Source organism: Lepidochelys kempii, chromosome 5 (assembly GCF_965140285.1).
Source record: "Lepidochelys kempii isolate rLepKem1 chromosome 5, rLepKem1.hap1, whole genome shotgun sequence".
NCBI lineage: Eukaryota > Metazoa > Chordata > Testudines > Cheloniidae > Lepidochelys > Lepidochelys kempii.
The window spans coordinates 22,565,794-22,584,164 of record NC_136384.1 but is presented as its reverse complement, the minus strand read 5'-3'; the positions used below and the strand labels follow the sequence as shown (position 1 = coordinate 22,584,164).

Genomic DNA, 18,371 nt, shown 5'->3' with positions numbered 1-18,371 from the left:
CACCGTTTGTGCTAGTATGGATCATTTCAAATCTCTCTGTATACCCAGGAATAGAAATCACCAGTTTATTAATCAGTTTTTTGAATTAATGGCTTTTTAAATTTATTTTTGAGATCGGTTCTCAAATAGAACTTTTAAACCCTTTTAAAAAGTTGTTTTTAAAGGCCGTATCTCCTTTAAACAGCATTTTTATTTTACTTTATTTTATTGTATTTTTGTCTTTCAGGAAAAAATGCTGTAAGGGTTATAAATTTGTTCTTGGACAATGCATCCCCGAAGGTATGTGATTTTATTGTTCTAATCCTTCACATCCCAGTGCCATTAGCCATTTCTCATTTCTTCTGCTTTCTGTGCTGTTAATTTGGGAGAAAATACTGAATTAACCACAGGCTTGGTTGTCCCTGGTGTATCAGTGTGGGATTCGTTACCAGAAACAGCAATACGATAAATTCTGTGTCTTCAAAATATTTCAACTAGGAAGCTGGGTCTTGGCTTTCCCTACATACATCTGGGTGTATAGATCTTGTGATATGAATTAGTGTACACACAGAGCCATATTCTGCCCTTGGATGTATGTTGAGAGCCATTTCACCCAGGAGTATTAGTCAGTGCAGCTAGGCCAGCGGCTAATTATTCCTTCTCTCCCAACAACAGCAGTGTGGAGGCTGGGAGAGGATAGTGCCTCGGAGGGGTATACTCCTGGGGTAGTGCAGCTTAGACATTGCCTCTTACACAGGGCTGTCCATAAAGGCAATGAGAATTATTCTGCATAGCTCATGCTGTGTTGGAAAGGGAGTGTTCTCTTACTGGCATTAGTGAGTGAAGCTAAACCATATTTTGTAAATACAGTTTTTGGAACTCCTGAGTTCAAAGGTCTTGGAACATCTTTGTGATGGGTTCAGTCACAGAGCTCACCTGATGTGCTGAAATTACCTCTGAGCCCATTTTACCTGCCAGCTTGGAACTCCAGAACCCTGCCTTGTTGAGCCAGACATGCAAGCCTGCTGCAACACAGACCCAAGTCTGGTCCACACCCCCAAAGCTGCAGACTAAACTGAAAACAGTTCAGCAGGTTACCTGTCTCCAGCACCCAGACACCCAGTTCCCAATGGGATGCAAACCCCAAATAAATCCGTTTTCCTCTGTATAAAGCTTATACAGGGTAAATTCATAAATTGTCTGCCCTCTATAACACAGATAGAGAGAGATGCACAGCTGTTTGGTCCCTGAGGTATTAATCACTTACTCTGGGTTTATTAATAAACAAAAGTGATTTTATTAAGTATAAAAAGTAGGATTTAACTGGTTTCAAGTAATAACAGACAGAACAAAGTCAGTCACCAAGCAAAATAAAGCAAAGACATGCAAGTCTAAGCCTAATACATTAAGAAACTGATTAGAGGTAATATCTCACCCTCAGAGATGTTCCAGTAAGCTTCTTTCACAGACTAGACTCCTTCCTAGTCTGGGCCCAATCCTTTCCCCTGGTACAGTCCTTGTTAGATCCAGCAGGCATCTCAGGTGTAAGTAGTGGTTTTCTCATGACTGGCAGCCCGCTTAGTCCTGCTCCACCCCCTTTTATAGTTTTGGCACAAGGCGAGAATCTTTTGTCTCTCTGGGTCCCCACCCCTCCTTCTAAATGGAAAAGTACCAGATTTAGGATGGATTTCATTATCAGGTGACATGGTCTAGTTTCCATTCCTCATGGGCTGTACACAGGAAGGCTTTCAAGTAACTAAGGCCATTTACAACTGATTCTTTCTGGAGCACCCTTAATGGCCTCCACTTAATATGTTTACATCAGTGATACAAGTTTATGTCTTATTCTCCTAACTCCAGACATAGAAATAATACATGCAAACAAATAGGGTGAACACACTCAGTAGATTATAAGCTTTCTAATGACACCATACAAGGGGTATTTAGCATAAAGCATATTCCAGTAATGTCATATTCATAAGAATACTTCCATAAAGCATATGGAGGGGAACATCACAATTTGGATCATCTTTTAGAAAAGAATGAGATGCCTTTGCAAGTCAAGCTGTAGCTCATGGACACAACACATGGTGCTACTGGATGACAGGCATGAATTTTAAGGGCACAATCTGAAGTCAATTGACATCACCGGGTGTCTCTCCAGTAACTTCAGTAGGATTTGGACCAGTCCATAAAATAGTTATTCACAAAACTTCTTCACATAAGACATCTCCTCTTCTCACTGACTTCCCTGGTGCAGGATCAAGCCATATATGCAGAGCTAAGACTGACTGCAAAGCTGCAAAATCCTCTTGCTGCAGGCAAACTCTTTAAGCTGAAAATAAAAAGCCTGTGCTGGGTAACACATCTGTACAAGGACAATGCCACACTGGGACTATGGAGTTGGTCAGTGAGCTTTCTTAGGATGAGATGTAAACATTTTGAAGGGAATATGGTCATGGTAGGGTAGGGTAAAGTCGTTCTTGAGAGACCCAGTGAACTGCTTGTTCTTTGGCTTATAAATTCTGGCCAACAGGTTCCTCCCAGCTGTGGATCTTGCTGCCATTTGCCCCTGGGTGAGTGAGTGAGTTCGTTGTCAGATAGCAACACTTTGTGACAAAAAACAGCCACCTCCTAAAAATATTGATCCTCGTGCTGTCAATGTGGTGAGAAATTCAAAGTGCTCCCAGCACAAGACCCAGCAGAGCTGCTGCAAGAATGGATGATGTTTGAATGAGATCAGTTCAACTTGGTCTGCTTATGCTAATGATTTTGATTTTGGGCTTTGCCTTTGTGTTTGTGCAGGGAGCTCATGGCAGGAATGGTAAGCTACAGTGTGAGAGACCGAGACTGAGTAGAAGCATGATGTTGGATTGAAGAAATTTTTGGTTTTGTAGACTAGAGAGAGAGAGAGGGAGAAACAGAAACCATATAGAATGGAAAGAATGCAGGCTTTCTGCAAATCCATCCCCTGGCTTTCTTAGGATGGTGTCTCCAGTAAAATAGCTTGTGTCTGTAGTGATTATTCACTAAGAATCAGAGATTGTGGGAGAAGAAACAGGGTTATGGATAAGAAAAAAGCCACAACAAAAGAGAATTGGTGCTTCTAGTTTTGACGTATTCAGATTTAGGTGAACCTGAAAGTAGCTCTTAATTATGATTCCATTGACTTTAGTTATGCTGTCCCTGGGCTCTGGATCTTAACAAGCTTGGAGCATTTCTTTCTTTAAATGAACTTGTTCGCTGGCTGTGGTTTCTCTACCTCCCTCTTTGTATCCTCCATTAGGCCTCATATCAACCTGACCTGAGTTTCACCTTGAATTTCACAGACCTAAGGAACAGCGGAAACAGCTGAAACTGTTCGGGGCCATAGTGTATAAACTAGAAACACTATGATTCAGGGAAACACTCTTTTAACTTACTCTGTTAAAATGTAACCACTCCCCACACATCGTTTCATCATAATCTTGGCAGTATGAGTGTGCTTGAAATGCATATCTAAACCCAGGCACATAAGTATATTACAGATGTCTCAGGTTGTTAGCTTCTTTATTAAAGTATATCTTTGCCTTTTAGCCATTACTGGCAAATCACAACACCAAGAAAGCAATTGTAGTACCGTCTTCCTGTGCAACTAGCAGTGAGTACAAGGAAGGGCTTAGGAGCTAAAGCAGACCCTGCTCCATCTACTCTTTTATGTCTGCCTCAGAAAGACCTGGTTCTCCTTCTGGGGCAGGTGTTTTTTAAATAGTCTCTCCTCCCTAAGGCAATGGCATTGTCATTGATCTTCAACCTTCTTCCTGTCATTTCCATTCATTCTCCTTTCCCTGTTCTACCTTGTCCTACCCTGGGGATAATGATATTTAGAAAAGCAGTTTGAGACTGAGTGCTAAATACTATTTTATTGTTGCCTCTCTGACATCTCCTTCTGCCCCACTTTCTCAAACCAAACATGCCAAAAATAGAACTTCTCATCTTTTCTCCAGAACTTCCTCTATCTCTGTCTTACTATTCATGGTTGACAATTCCATTCTCTCTTCCTTCTCTGGGCTCAGCCTAAAGCAAAGCATACATGCTTGTAGCCTGGATCAAACATTCAGGGAGTATCCATGGTAGCTTTTACAAATATGTTCACTACTGTGAGTTTCTTGATGAAGATTAACTGGAGATAAGAGTCTAGTGTAGACAAACCCTGGTCAGATTCTCCTTCCTCAGTATCCCCATTGCCAAAAACTCTGCTTCATCCTTTCTGGTCTCTTTCTTTATCACCTGTCCATTCTTCAGTCCATCAACATGCTGCAGCCAGAATTATTTGACCTTTTCTATGGATTCCCTCCAATACTGCTAATATGAAGCATGATTAACAAGATCAGACAGGACAATGCCAGGGTCATCCCTATAGTACCAAGCTGGCTGAGACAGATTTGGTATTCTTACCTGCTTCACCTGTGTGTCCAACCTGCATTCAAGCTTTCAACCATCCTTTATCTCCTCTCCTAGAGTGCAGATAGCGTGCTTCACCCCAACTGAGGGGGCTTCTGCCTCAGGGCATTCAGAAGATTAGAATCCGCCTGCTCAACAGGAGTACAACAAGTATTACTAAACAGTGAAAAAGAGTCAACTAAAATTACCTTCAGAAATAGGAAAGATTCAAGTACTACTGTCACTGTGACAGTGTAGTGCCTGAATTTTCTTTGCTTTCAGTCATCTTGCACCTGCTGAACCTGAAGAAATCAGGTTATCAGTTATCTCTATTAAGGTTCATCTGGCTGCAATATCAGCACTTCATCCCCCACTGGAGGGTTTTCCATATTTGCTCACCCTATGTCTTCAAGATTTATTAAGTGTTTAGGGAACCTCTCCCACAGTTTAAGGATCCTACTCCTACTTGGGATCTCAACCTGTACTTAAGTACCTCATGGGACCTTTGTTTGCCATAGGCTGAACCTGCTTTCTGCTTCAGTTATCTATGAAGATGGCCTTTCTAGTAGCCATCATTTCAGCTCACAGACTTAGGGAGACTGGGGCCTTGATGGCAGACCCTCCATTTATGATATCTTTCAAGGACAAGATCTGTTAATGGCCACCGTAAATTCTTACCTAAAGTGCTGTTGGATTTTCATTAACCAGGCCATTCATTACCAGGTGTATTTTCCCCTAAACCACGTATATCTCAGTATGAGACAGATGTTAGATGGGCATTGGTCTCTTATCTAGATAGGACCAAGCAATTTTGGAAATCACCTTGATTTTTTGTCTCTATCACAGAGAGATCCAAGGAGTCCACAATCTCTACACAGAGACTTTCAAGGGGGATCTCTGGGTGTATCATCGCTTGCTATAACACAACTAGTGCTCTACTTTCCCCAAGGATAATAGCACACTTTACCAGATCAAAGGCAACTTCCACAGCTTTAATCTAGAACATTCCAGTGTCTTAGATATGCAAAGCTGCTACACAGACTTCAGTGCATACTTTTTGTAAACACAATGCCTTGGTCCACAACACCAGATCTGATGCGATGCTTGGTTGTGCTGTACTGTCTTCAATCTTAGATTCAATTCTGAAGCTCCTTAAGGGTCCTTAAAGAGATTGTGCAGGGGCAGAAATTAGCTATGGGAGTGAGCTTCACCATCGTGGCTTCCTGTGAATGCAGACCTTCTTGGTCCTAACCCTGACCACACCAGGCAAGAGAGAGGGACCACGATGACATTGCTCCTCCTCTGGCTCCAGCTGAATCCTGAACACCACCTGAGATGAAAGGGGATTGGACTTTAACAACAATCTCCAGCCCATTTCAACTAACTTCTTCTGTTTTCCCCAAAAGGACAGGTGTTACCATCTTTGATACCATCTAAGAGACTGGTTTCAGAGTAGCAGCTGTGTTAGTCTATATTCGCAAAAAGAAAAGGAATACTAGTGGCACCTTAGAGACTAACCAGTTTATTTGAGCATAAGATCACGAAAGCTTATGCTCAAATAAATTGGTTAGTCTCTAAGGTGCCACTAGTACTCCTCATCTAAGAGACTGTCAAACAAGGGGGTTTTTCATGTGGGGATACTGCTCGGAGGTCATCTGAAGTGGAAGCACCCATAGGGACACTATTTGAAGAAGAGGTTACTCACCTTGTGCAGTAACTGTGGTTCTTCAAAATGTGTGTCCCTATGGATGCTCCACTACCTGTCCTCCTCCCCTCTGCTTCAGACTGTTCTTTGTTGGACATTCAAATAGAGAAGGAACTGAGCGCCGTTCACCCTTGCGGCTCCATATACTTTGGCGTGCACCATGAGGTTGTATAGCACGTGCATGGGTTGAACAGACACTGCCAACAGAAAATCTCTGATTAAGGGCTTGAGAGGCACATGCACACCTGAAGTGGAGCACCATGGGGACACACATCTTGAAGAAACACAGTTACTGCACAAGGTGAGCAATTTCTTCTGCTCTTCAAACACAGCACTGAGTTGGTTTATAGTTAAAATAAAACAAATGTATTAACAAGAGGACATAGATTAAGTGATGCCAAGTAAAAGGAATAAAGTTAGAAAGGGAAACCAGCAAATAAAAGTGAAAATGCATCTAAAAGTCTACAACTAAATTTAGTAAGCTACAGGCTTTGTTCAAGATGCTTTCTCTCATTGGTCTTCCTTCTTCTCAGCCATGGCTGACTTTCCCTCAGTCAGGACCTTCCACAGAAGTACAAGATGCTGGCTTCCCTTGTCTTCCTAGGTGAAAGGTCTTTGCCTAAGCAGGTTTCTCACCTATATTCAGTTTGCAGAGACTTCAACTCCTCCATTTTTCTCAGCATGCAAGAGCCATCTTTCCCAGCTTGCAAGAGCTCTGTTCCCTTGTGTCTGTCTAGTGATGGATGCCAAAGATGGCTTCCGTCTTTGCTTATGTCTTCCAAAGTTCAGTGATGTTGTTTCAAGAGGCAGGATGACCTCATTCTGTTTTCCCCTTTCTATGAGCTTCCCATCACCCTGTATGTAAATGGGGCTTCCATTGTTTTGATTCCCCCATACTTAATTGATATAGGAGACAGGTAAATAGCTGTGACATTCCCTCCTGTCTGGGCGAGACCTGTTTCTCCTTTTGTTAAGACTGTAAAGCTTAATATCAATGGAAATCCATCATTCCTTATGCAGTGTTTATGCACACATTTTACGATGGTATTAATCACCAGTGTGTCATTTGCTTTCATAAAACATCTCACTCAATAAACTTTTATAATACAGTAATATTGTCTTCAATCAGTTGATTCAATTACTTATCATTTGAGGTTCAGATCCCCCTGAACTTAATCATGCAGAGGTTCAGACTTTATCGCGCAGATAACATTTCTGTTCTCTGCTGGAAGCTATCTCCTCCCCCTCTTGATAGCTCGGTAGCTTTGTTTACCTAATATGTAAATGGCCCTTCGTTGTCTCTGCCTGATGATTGTGCTAGGCAGAGAAGCAAATACGCATTCTTTCATCTAGGGCAGAGCTGCTTACCAATTCCCCCTGACATGCCTGGCTTATGCAAATTTTAGTCATCATTCCTGCCTATATCCATAACTCTTAATACACACCCCATATATAAATCATGAAATAATATTAATGATCAGTGAGTTTCCAATGACATATTACATGATACCTTTTAGATACAGATTATAAACACAGTGAGTTGGGGCACGCTGAATTGATCAGGCCCACTGAAACACATTACCTGATGTGCCACAACTCCCCTTCCTATTTCTCTGCCTCTTCCCGTTTAAGAGAGCTTCTCCCCTCCACGCCTCCTGGTTGCATATACTGGTTCAAGTGGGTTTTTTCCAGAGGCTAGGAAACAAAGAAAGGGCTTTTGGTATAAAAGGATGAGCTTGAACTGGCACAGGTCCTTCCTTTGATTCAGCAAGTGGACAGGATCCTCTGTCCAAGGTGGTGGGGGGGGGGTCCCAACCCTTGCCGAAGGGTTGGAAGGACTTTGGCTTACTGGGACCCCATAGGACTGATGGGTGGTCTCTGGGTAAGCTTTTCTCATGTATATAGGAACTTCCATTTGTTTTTTCTGTAATGCTTTTACTCTAAGAATGAAAGTATTTTGCTGTATGAAGACTGGCTGGTAACTGGTGTACACTGCTGTAGCCCCTGAAGAGAGGTTAACCACATGGGCCAGACCTTGGTCAGACCTGCTGGGGAAATCACACTGTGGTGCAGAGGGGCTACAAGCCTCAAACCCTGGTCTGCGGGGAGAGAAGTGCAGCTCTCTGTCTGACACAAGTAATGGCTGAGAGCCTGAGACCTTTAGAGGGTGCCTTCAAGGAAGACCAGGAGTGGGAGCAAAGTGCAGTTAAGTCTGAAACTGTGATGGGGCTGAACCTGCATTACCATCTATCAGTAATTTGTTATGACATTTATCTTTTGGAAAATTCTGCAATTCACAAGGTGGCTGCTAGTCACTAGTATGAATCAGAATATTTCTTCAACAATCAATCAATAATTTTTAAAGTACGGTATATATGCAAAGAGTGTTGGAATGTTGGCAAAAACATTTAGATTTTACTTAGATTTACATTTTCTTAAATTGCAAGCTTTTGGGGGCAGGCACTGTCTTTTTGTTCTGTGTTTGTACGGTGCCTGAGGCAGTGGGTTCCTGGACCACGGTTACAGGTCCTTGTTGCCAAAATAATACAAGCAACAATTAAAAATAATATATTTTTTAAAAGGTTAGAAACAGTGGACTGGCCCTTTTATAAACTCTGAATTAAACGTGTAGAAGTTTTTTTTAAATGATATAAAGCAACACTGTCATGAATTTTGATATAAACTCTAAGAGCCTGCAGCAGCGCTTATCCAGACTTGCTTTGGGCCCTGCCACTGCCTCAGTTTCCCCTTCTTCTCCAGCTAATCAACCTTCACACTGAGGGAATGTCTTTACTGCAGAGTTAACTTGGGTGATTGGCATCTTGGTCTGAGCATTGTTAGCCTCGCCAAGGCATTAGCATCCAGACTCTAAAGCCCTACTTAAATCATTGTGTCCTCTCTGGTACTGCACTCACCTGTATATGTCACTCGGACTTCTGGGGGCATATCCCATGGATCTTAGTGCTATGGTAAGATGAGCCACTCTGTAATTCCTTCCCAGTGAATTGTGGGAGAATTTGTCTATGGTTCTGGACTTCTGGGGGGAATTGTGGGAAAGCACTGGATGACTATCATCACTGGTGTGATTTAGCCTGCATCCTCACTGCAAAGTGAATGGTTACCAGCCCAAATGAAAGCTTCACTTGGGCTTCAGCCTATACCCCCAGAGGGCCAAGTGGAAAGCTCCACTACACTCTGGTAAGAGGCTTAGTATCAGATGCTAGTCAGCACATTTATATTATTAAAAACGGTGATATCTTATTAACTATGTGCTCTTTGCTTGGGCAATTAGGGTAGGTTTGGTGCAGTTAATGTATTTTTTTTAACTAACTTTTCTTTCTGAAACGTTTTCTCAATGTATTTGCCACTGAATTATCTGTAAGCTATTGTATAGTATATTACACAGCAGCTGTTGCTTCTGTCACTTGTGAATTTGGGGAGGGGAAAAAAAGCAAATATTTCCCTGAGAATAATTACTAATTCTCTGCAACCAAAGCAGCATATTAATTATTATTTTATTATATTGTAGCACCTAGGACCCTTATTTGTGCTAGGATCCCATTGTGCAAGGTGCTGTACAAACACAAAGAAAGTGCCTCTTTCTCAAATTATTAGACCTGTAGAAAAGCTGTGGCTAGGAATTATAATTCCCCAATAAAACATTAGTTACGTTTTGTGACAATCTCACTTATGTTTCTGCCATCTGCTGTGATAATGCAGTTGGACTTTGTTAATGAACAATAACATAAGATGAGATAAAATATCAAATCATATGGTTGTCCTAAACACATGGGCCTGCTTCCAATGTTTCCCTTAAGCACGCTTTTCTCTCTTTAGACTACGATGTGTGTGCAGAAGCTCCGTGTGAACAGCAGTGCACAGATAACTTTGGACGTGTCCTTTGTACATGTTATCCTGGATACCGGTATGACCGTGAGAGACACAGGAACAGAGAGAAACCCTACTGCCTAGGTGGGTATGAAGAACATGTCACATTTATCTTTGGTTAAGGCTGTGTCCTGCGTCAGGCAGAATTTTCAATTTTTTAGAAATTCTTCAAAGAAGAAGTTGAATAGTGCTAGACCCTTTCCTTTTACTTTCCTTCATTCTTTTAGTATGCATGCTTTTAATTGATTTAAGTAAATAGCTGTATAAGTTTCCCCCCCCCCCTTGTTAATTCCTTCCCCATGCAGTCTCTGAGCAGTATTCAAGGTCTTTGGCAATGAAACAGGGCATGATTCTCACATCAAACTGAAAACCAGGGAAATTATGTTAAATTATGAAAGCAAACCTCTGAGATTCAATTCAGATTGTAACTCCTAATTCAGGGATTTATACCACTCCCAGCTAACTCAGTAGCGCTACCTTGCATGGGTGAGTATTTACATGAGCCAAGGTTTTCAGGATCAAGTTTTGATGCAAGGACTTGTCAAGAGGTAGTCATGTGTAAAGGGCCATGCATGTTAATAATTATAATTGATGTGAAACTGTGGCCCAGGCCCCCTGAAGTTCTGTGGTTGCTTGACCATCCATTCAGAATCCCTTCAGATAATGGAACCAGTAAGGGAAATATCTTATTTGATCTCTGAACCTCTGTAACTTTTGGGGGATTCTCAACATTTGTTCAACTTCAGATATCGATGAGTGTGCCACAAACAATGAGACTCTCTGCTCTCAAATCTGTGTCAACACCTTGGGCAGTTACAGATGTGAATGTCATGAAGGCTATATCCGAGAAGATGACGGGAGGACTTGCACCAAAGGAGACAAAGGTATATACTAGCGTGCAGTAATATCCTGGGCCAAATATAGCCTAAGAAAACTGATGCATCATAGAGAGGGAGCTGTGGAAATGTAATACAGCCAATGCCAAATTCAGGTGCCCTGGGGTAACAGAACTGAATCTGGTCCATTGACTTTAGATTACTAAAAAGCAAGTGAACTATCCAAAGGCTGTACCATGCTTCCATAGTCCTCTGTCCATGGTGCTCCTAGGAACAGTCACTGTCTAGAAAACCCCTATGGATGGCCCTGGCCTCCCATTGAACATCTCAGGGGCTCCACAGGGTTTTGGGGCTAGCATCTCACTGTCCTGCAGGGGTGCAAAACACACGGCCCTCTGGCTGATGGAATGTTTGGGAAGAAAACCCCAGTAGGAGAGTCTCTTGGTGATTTCTTCTCCTTTAGCCATGGGAGGGGGCAACCAGGTACTGTCTCATAATGTGATCCATACAGAAGATATGTGTACCTCATTCAGTGTCTTGATAGTGTACATTCATGGCAAACCTAGGTTCTCATCAACTAGACCACTACTGTAACAATGTAAAAAAATCTATGTGAGCATAAGCCTTTTACTGCCCCTGAGATACTGTACTCTTGAGTTCCCAGGGCAATTCCCATGGCTTGTTCTGGAGCTACCTTTTCCCTGTAATTAGCATTTAATGAACTGTAATGTCTGCGTGTGAGAGGAGTGAAAATGAAAAGCTAGTATTTTGAAGCATGTGGAAAAGATTCTCCCTGGAGGGGAAGGGTGGGTGAATAATGAATCTAGCTCTTACTACTTAATTTAGACCACTTTGTCTGAAACACATAAAATACTTGCAGCTAACATAATAATAATAAGCCAAATCTTAATACAGGAGTAACTAAGAATAGAATTTAGTCCAGTGTGGGATCTCACTTAGAGGAAAATGAGCCAGATTCTGACCTCCATAAATCCAAAATCGCTAAAGTGGCTTTAGTCTGTATTTACACTAATACCAATGAGATTAGCAGATGGCCCAGTGTTAGTGCTTTTGAGCTTTCAGGCACACACCAAAATCATACCTGGAGAGTCAACTTATGTTTTAATAATCTAAACCAGTAGGCTAAATTCCATCTGTGGCTGTAGAGTTCTTGAATTCCATGGCACTGAAGTTAATTGGATGGCACTGTTGCAACAGAGATCAGAATTTGTTCCAATAAATATAGAATGTTGAGCTTTTCGGCTTTTTGTTTTATTTGAACATTGGTATTAAGTATAAAAGTGTTTGCCATCATCCAATGCCTTTAAATTAATAAACGTTGGGATAATTTAAATTAATCACAGATACAGAAAGTTAGTAACAGAGGGGGGGAAAAAGAAAAAAACTGAAAACATCTTTTGATGAACTTTAGGTTACAGTTGGCTCACCTATTAATGACTGAAAGTACATTTTATATCACTGACTTTTCCAAACCCCAGCTGGACAATAGGCACAAACATTTTGTAATTTTTATTTGTCCCACTGAAAACATGTATCTGGAGCACCCCAGGTTTCTGCGATTGCTCTTTGTAGCTTTCAAACATTTATAATTCTTTTATTTATAAAGATGTCATTAACAAAAAGTGTGTTGTCACTAATACCCTTGCAGATATATTTATAATTAACATTTCCTCTGTAATTCAAGCTTTCTGACAGAGGAATGTCCATAGCATTCAGGATTATTGACTGTTGAAAATATTCTAGGCATTTGTAAATGAACTTCAGCTATCTGCAAACAGCAGTTTGTAACACAGTTTTCTTTCCACTATAATCCATGTCTCCTGTGTGGCATAAGACACCATCTCTCAAACAGTTACCAGCAGCAGTTGGAGAGGCAGCATGCAGAATCTAAGGGCTACATTCTGCTCTGTTACACCAGCGTAAATCTAGAATAATTTTACAGATTTCAGATGTAAATGAGAGCAGAATTTGGCCCTACCTATTTTTGTATTAAGCACACTAGCCTGCAAAATACTGGCGAGCACGCAGAACAAGAGGATTTTCAGCAGGTGACTTCCAGGTCTATAAATTATATGCCACCTTGTGGTAAATGTAAGTTCCTGCACCATTATAAAACAGCAACACATTTAAGTTGTAATAACCTTATAAAGAACAATAGAGTCACATTATATAGGTCGCTGGAACACTAAGGCAAATTTTCTGACAATATTTTATTTGAGACAACATAAAAACAGACAAAAATCTGACATCTCACCATAATTCCAAATATAACATACCTTACACAGAGAGTTAATAATTGTTTACTCTGCAAAGCCAGAAGAATTGGCCCTATCCTACTAGCAGTGGATTGGATTAAATATGCTTTGGATTTGTACATCAGGCACCAAAAGGGGCTGCATCCTTGCTGCTTCAGCAGTCATTTTTCACATTACAGAGACAATACAGTTACACACTCAAAGGTGGACAAACTAAACCTTCTCTGCAGTCTGAGCCCAGATAATACAACACAGATGATAAACTAAATAATCTCTGTGCAAAGAATGCATTCAGAACAGCTCCCTGTAGAGATCTCCTCCTGGCAGGATCTCTCTCTCTTCCAGCATAAGCAAGATCGTGACTTCCAGCATATGCTAAAGAAACATACTGCCTCTCCAAGCAGTTTTCTTATCAATAGCAGCTGCAGGGCTCACCAGTAACGAGGTAAAGGGCTCTGAAGAAGGCCAACAAAACATCATGTGAGCTGGACTTAATTGTTTGTACTGTAGGAGGCCTTCTAAGATGGGACAGGTTCAAAGGGACTCTGTCAAGTAGTTTAGCCCCCAGATTCAAGTTTTATACAATGCAAACTGTTTATTTAAACATCCCACTGAAGTGTTGGTGAACCCTGGGGTTGCCAAGTTTTACTCTGCCTGAATTCAGTATCTGCACCAATGATGACTGCCTCAGAATCTCATTGCTTCCTTGACCAATGGGCATGACCCAGATGGATTCTGGTTCTATTCAGAAGTGGACACACTCTGGATCTGATGTCTGGGGTCACAAGGTAGTGATGGATGACTGTTTTCATGGTCAGAACATCACCTCCCTTTGGTGTACATCAGGGGAATCCTGCCGTGCACAAGTCAGGAAATAGGGAGATATCTTATCCTTGTTCTCACCAGCATGTTGGATTGTGTTTTGATGGTCACAGAGACTACTGGATCCAACTAGATTCACACAATTCTCTGCAGCATGATCCTTTCCAACTATTAGACCACCTCACTGATGGCTGCAGTCAACTATTATAACGATATTTTGTTGATGCACGGACCTTTGCTCTACATCGGTCGTACAGATGAACTGGATTATATATTAGAACTAGGGGCAAATTCAGTGTTTCTTATACACCGCTCAGTCCCACTGGTTCCAATGGGATTGCATGGGGTTAAAGACAGCAGAGAAAGCTGGCAATTTTTCTCTGACTGTTGTTGCTTTCAGCAACATTTCTCAACACAGTCCAGTCATCAGGGGTGTGGGGGGTGAACTCTTTGGGATAAAATAAAAATTGAAAGGGACTTTGGTTTAATACTTGTTCCAAACCAACATCTTTACTGTAGTTTAAAAACAGACAAGCCTGATTATCTTTTTATTTTTAAAATGATGCATGTCTCTGTAATTCCTGCTTTTGTCTAGAAATACTGGCACAAAAATATTCACATTTTTAAAAAGAAGTTGAAAAGTTGGGAGAAGGTGCAGAATTTGAGGTCTGGAAAAAATGCCTTGCAGGGAAAGACTTAAAGAGCTCAGTCTGTTTAGCTGATCAAAAAGAAGATCAAGAGGTGACTTGATTTCTGTGTAGAAGTACTTTCACAGGAAGAAAACATTAGGTATTGAAGGGCTCTTTAATCTAGCAGAGAAAGGCACAGCAAGAACCAGTGGCTGGACATTAAAGACCGACACATTCAAATGGGAAACAAGGCACAAATTTGTAACCGTGCAATGCAACAAACTACCAAGGGAGATGGTGGATTCTCCATCTTTTGATGTCTTCAGATCAAGCCTAAGTGCCTTTCTCAAAGATATGCTTTAGCCAAACCCAACTTATTGGGCTAAGTGCAGGGGGCAACTGGGTGAATTTTATGGCCTGTATTATTCAGGAGGTCAGACTAGACGATATAATGATCCCTTCTGGTCTTAAATTGATGAATCTGTGGCGAATATGATGAGGGAAGCTGTTCTCCAAGTATTACCATCTTGTACACTATTAGGAAGCACTGGAAAGCTCACAAAGGAGCCTGGTATTTCTAGCTGAAAAAAGGACCAAATAAAATTCAGAGGAGTATTTGAGGGATGTTCTAATGCCCAATGCAATCAGTGAAAAGACTCCTATTGGCTACAGTGAGTGTTAAATGAGGCACTTGATAAGCATATGAGTGCTTAGATGCTTGTCTGAATCTCCTAATCTTTTGACTATTCATGACTAATTCTGATACCCTTAATACTGATGATCAGCTAACCTTACCTCCTCTTTATCATCTTCTTCTTCGTACTTTAGGACAAGGAAGTACAGGGCATGTTTCTGATCTGACATACCAAGATAAGAAAAATAAACCTCTCTCTCTCAAAGGCAGAACTACTTGTTGCAGTGGATCCCAAAAGGCTTCCTGGGTGTGGAGTCTGGTAGAATAATCCTACAGAAAAATCAATTGGCTGTGAAGCTGTATTAGTATCCTGGTGTATTACTAAGGTTAAGATTCTGTCACGGGTATTTTTAGTAAAAGTCAGGGACAGGTTGAGGGCAATAAACAAAAATTCACAGAAGCCCGTGACCTGTCCCTGTTCCCGTAGTCCTGAGGTTGGCTGCAGCCACTGTTCTGGCGGCCCTGGGGCAGACGGCAGGTCACCTGTTCCAGCGGTTCCCCCCCCCCGACTGCTGTTCTGAGTGCCCAGGGGCTGGGTTGCCAGTCAGCTGTTCCGGCTGCCACTGCTCTTGCAGCCCCGGTGCTGATCGCTGGCCAGCTGTTGCGGTGGCCCCTGGGGTGACTTCTGGTCAGTTGTTTGGCAGCCCGGGGCTGGCCACCGGTCAGCTGTTCTGGTAGCCGCTGCTCCAGCCCTGGCCCAGAAGAAGTCACGGAGGGCCCAGAATGTCACAGAACCCGTGACTTCAGTGACAGAATCATATCCTTATGTATTACAGAAGAACATGATGAATGTGAATTTTTTTACATTGGACACAGTAAATATATATATATCCAAAAGTCATGTCCTTAATACTATACTAAAAGAAAGCCTGTTTGTATTTAGTGTTGCAGTTTTATTTTTCAAAAGCAGTGCACATTTATGAAAACATGACCCAAACAATTATACTAAAGTATGTTTTCAAATGAGCAAGCATAACACAATAGCTAAGCGTGCTGCTGCTGGTCCATTTAGAGGCAAACGGCTACTATTGCTACTAGAGTTCCTCCATTAACTCCAGTCGCAGAAGTCTGTACCATAATTCTGAAGGTCCAGCGTTTGAACCCTCCTACTATTGGCTCTTGTGGATGATCATTATGCAAGCCTACATGTGGGACAACTATTAAAACAATGATTGTTTGTTTGTGATGCTAAAGTGATTAGCTCTGTGTGAGGCCAACAATAATAAGGTTGAAATGCTTATTTTCAGGGTTATTCTGCAGATTCCACAACAGATTCATTCTTACATACCTAACGATTATAGTGACCTTTTCTCTAACTTGGCTGTAAATCTTTACCACGAATCCCAATTCTCAGCCCTGTTCGCTCTTGGAGCTCCATTGCACGGCAGAATAGTCAGTGTTGATAAAGACCGGTTTTGTGCAAATTGAGTAAGATTGTCACGTTGCATGGGGTTTGAGTGTCATTTACAATATTTGAAAAGTGGCGGTTGGAGGGGATTGTAAATCATTTTGGATCTATAGGGCTGGCCTAGTGTAAATGCACAGATAAAAGTACAAGTGTAAACATTTTCAGATATAAAAGAGGAAAAGGGCATTTCAGGCTGTTAACTGGAAACAGCTGCGTTTAAAATGTGGCCTGTACTGCCTCTGTGAAATTGCTCAGCCTTACGTTGTGATTCATAATTGAAAAGCTGGTAATGGCATGAGCCTCTCTTCCTTTCACACTGTTGGGTAGCATAAAAACCGCAAAGGCTGTTCTGTGGCACAGTAGCTTTTGCAACTGCTGTATGCTTTTCTTTCCTTTGGGTTTTCTTCCCTTTTAAAATATATTGGAAATTGTTTTAATTTTAGCTGGGCTTTCTGAGAAGGCTGACAACGTGGTGAAAGCAGGAACCTGTTGTGCCTCTTGTAAGGAATTTCATCAGATAAAGCAGACGGTTTTACAACTAAAGCAAAAGGTACAAACATTTTGTCAGTCACATCATTGCATTGTACATTTTAAAGGTGTAAATTAGAGACTAGATACAGCTGCAGTTCTTCTTAGGGTACCTTTAAACATACCAGTGTTGATGAATCACAGCCACGTGAGGCTTGTGTTCATGAAATAGGGTGTAGCAGCATTTTAAAATCATGTGTGAATGGCAGCAATTGCTATTCCACAGACCTCATCCAAACAGATTGCTAATCAAATCAAATTCAGTGGTAGCTTTGAGATATAGACAGATGCCCACCACAGACTAGGATAAGACCATGAAATCCAGTTCCACTTACAAGGATTTGAACCCAGCTGTGTTGACAAGTGGCATCATCTTTTCCCCTTTTATTCCTTCCAAATGCACAACATTTAGGGCTTGAGCCTGCACAGAACAGGTATAGCCAGTCCAAATGTAGTTTTGTCAAAATGGAAACTTTTGCAGGAACGTGTCAATTTCAACTACATTTTGGTGAAAGGAGGTCTAAGCGAGTCATTTTGACTTTCTCCTTACATTTTGGTAATATTCATTTGGACTTTCCTGTTTAATTTTATTTCATTTCAACTTTTAAATTATAATATGCTAATTTTAATGTGTTATTTTTTATTCTGTAATTTGACGTTATTGAAACAAAATGTTTTGATGGTTTAGAATGAAAATTTTTAGGCATTTCTGTTGTGTGGGAAAGTTGGAAATTTTAACTTTTCTTTCTGATTCAGAACAACAAATTTTGAAATGTTGCAGTTTCCCACAGAACAGAAATTCCATTTTCTAACCAGCTCTTGTTAGAGGTAATATTAATTTAATGAAAACAGCATATAGGACAGCAATGCTGGCTGTAAACAAACAGCATCCAAGAAAATGACAAGTCCTCTGTGTGCTACTACGTGCAATTATTTACAGTAAATATGGCTCTTTGAATGGGCTGGTTGCCCAGTTATTTGTTCCCAATTGAGAAGCCTGGCATCAAATCCTGTACTAAATAACCTGCTCTCAGATTTGTTGGGTATTGCAAACACTTCAGCGTGTGTGCTTATCTCCATTGGTAATTAAGTCTTGTCTACAGCAAAACATGCTGGCTGATCAGGAGTGACTCTCCTGACTTAGAATTGTTGTATGAGAATAAGGCACGTATGCCTGGAGGAAA

General features: G+C 41.2%; 1 protein-coding gene across 2 annotated transcripts in view; it reads left to right on the top strand.

Moving 5' to 3' along the window:
• Positions 1-18,371, top strand: part of CCBE1 (collagen and calcium binding EGF domains 1) — a 184,866-nt gene that overhangs the window by 149,476 nt on the left and 17,019 nt on the right. For both annotated transcript variants that reach the window (XM_073343658.2, XM_073343659.2), the window contains exons 3-6: positions 227-279; positions 9,944-10,078; positions 10,741-10,878; positions 17,103-17,209. In XM_073343658.2, coding sequence (XP_073199759.1) covers positions 227-279; positions 9,944-10,078; positions 10,741-10,878; positions 17,103-17,209 — 433 coding nt within the window. The remainder of the gene's footprint in view (positions 1-226; positions 280-9,943; positions 10,079-10,740; positions 10,879-17,102; positions 17,210-18,371) is intronic.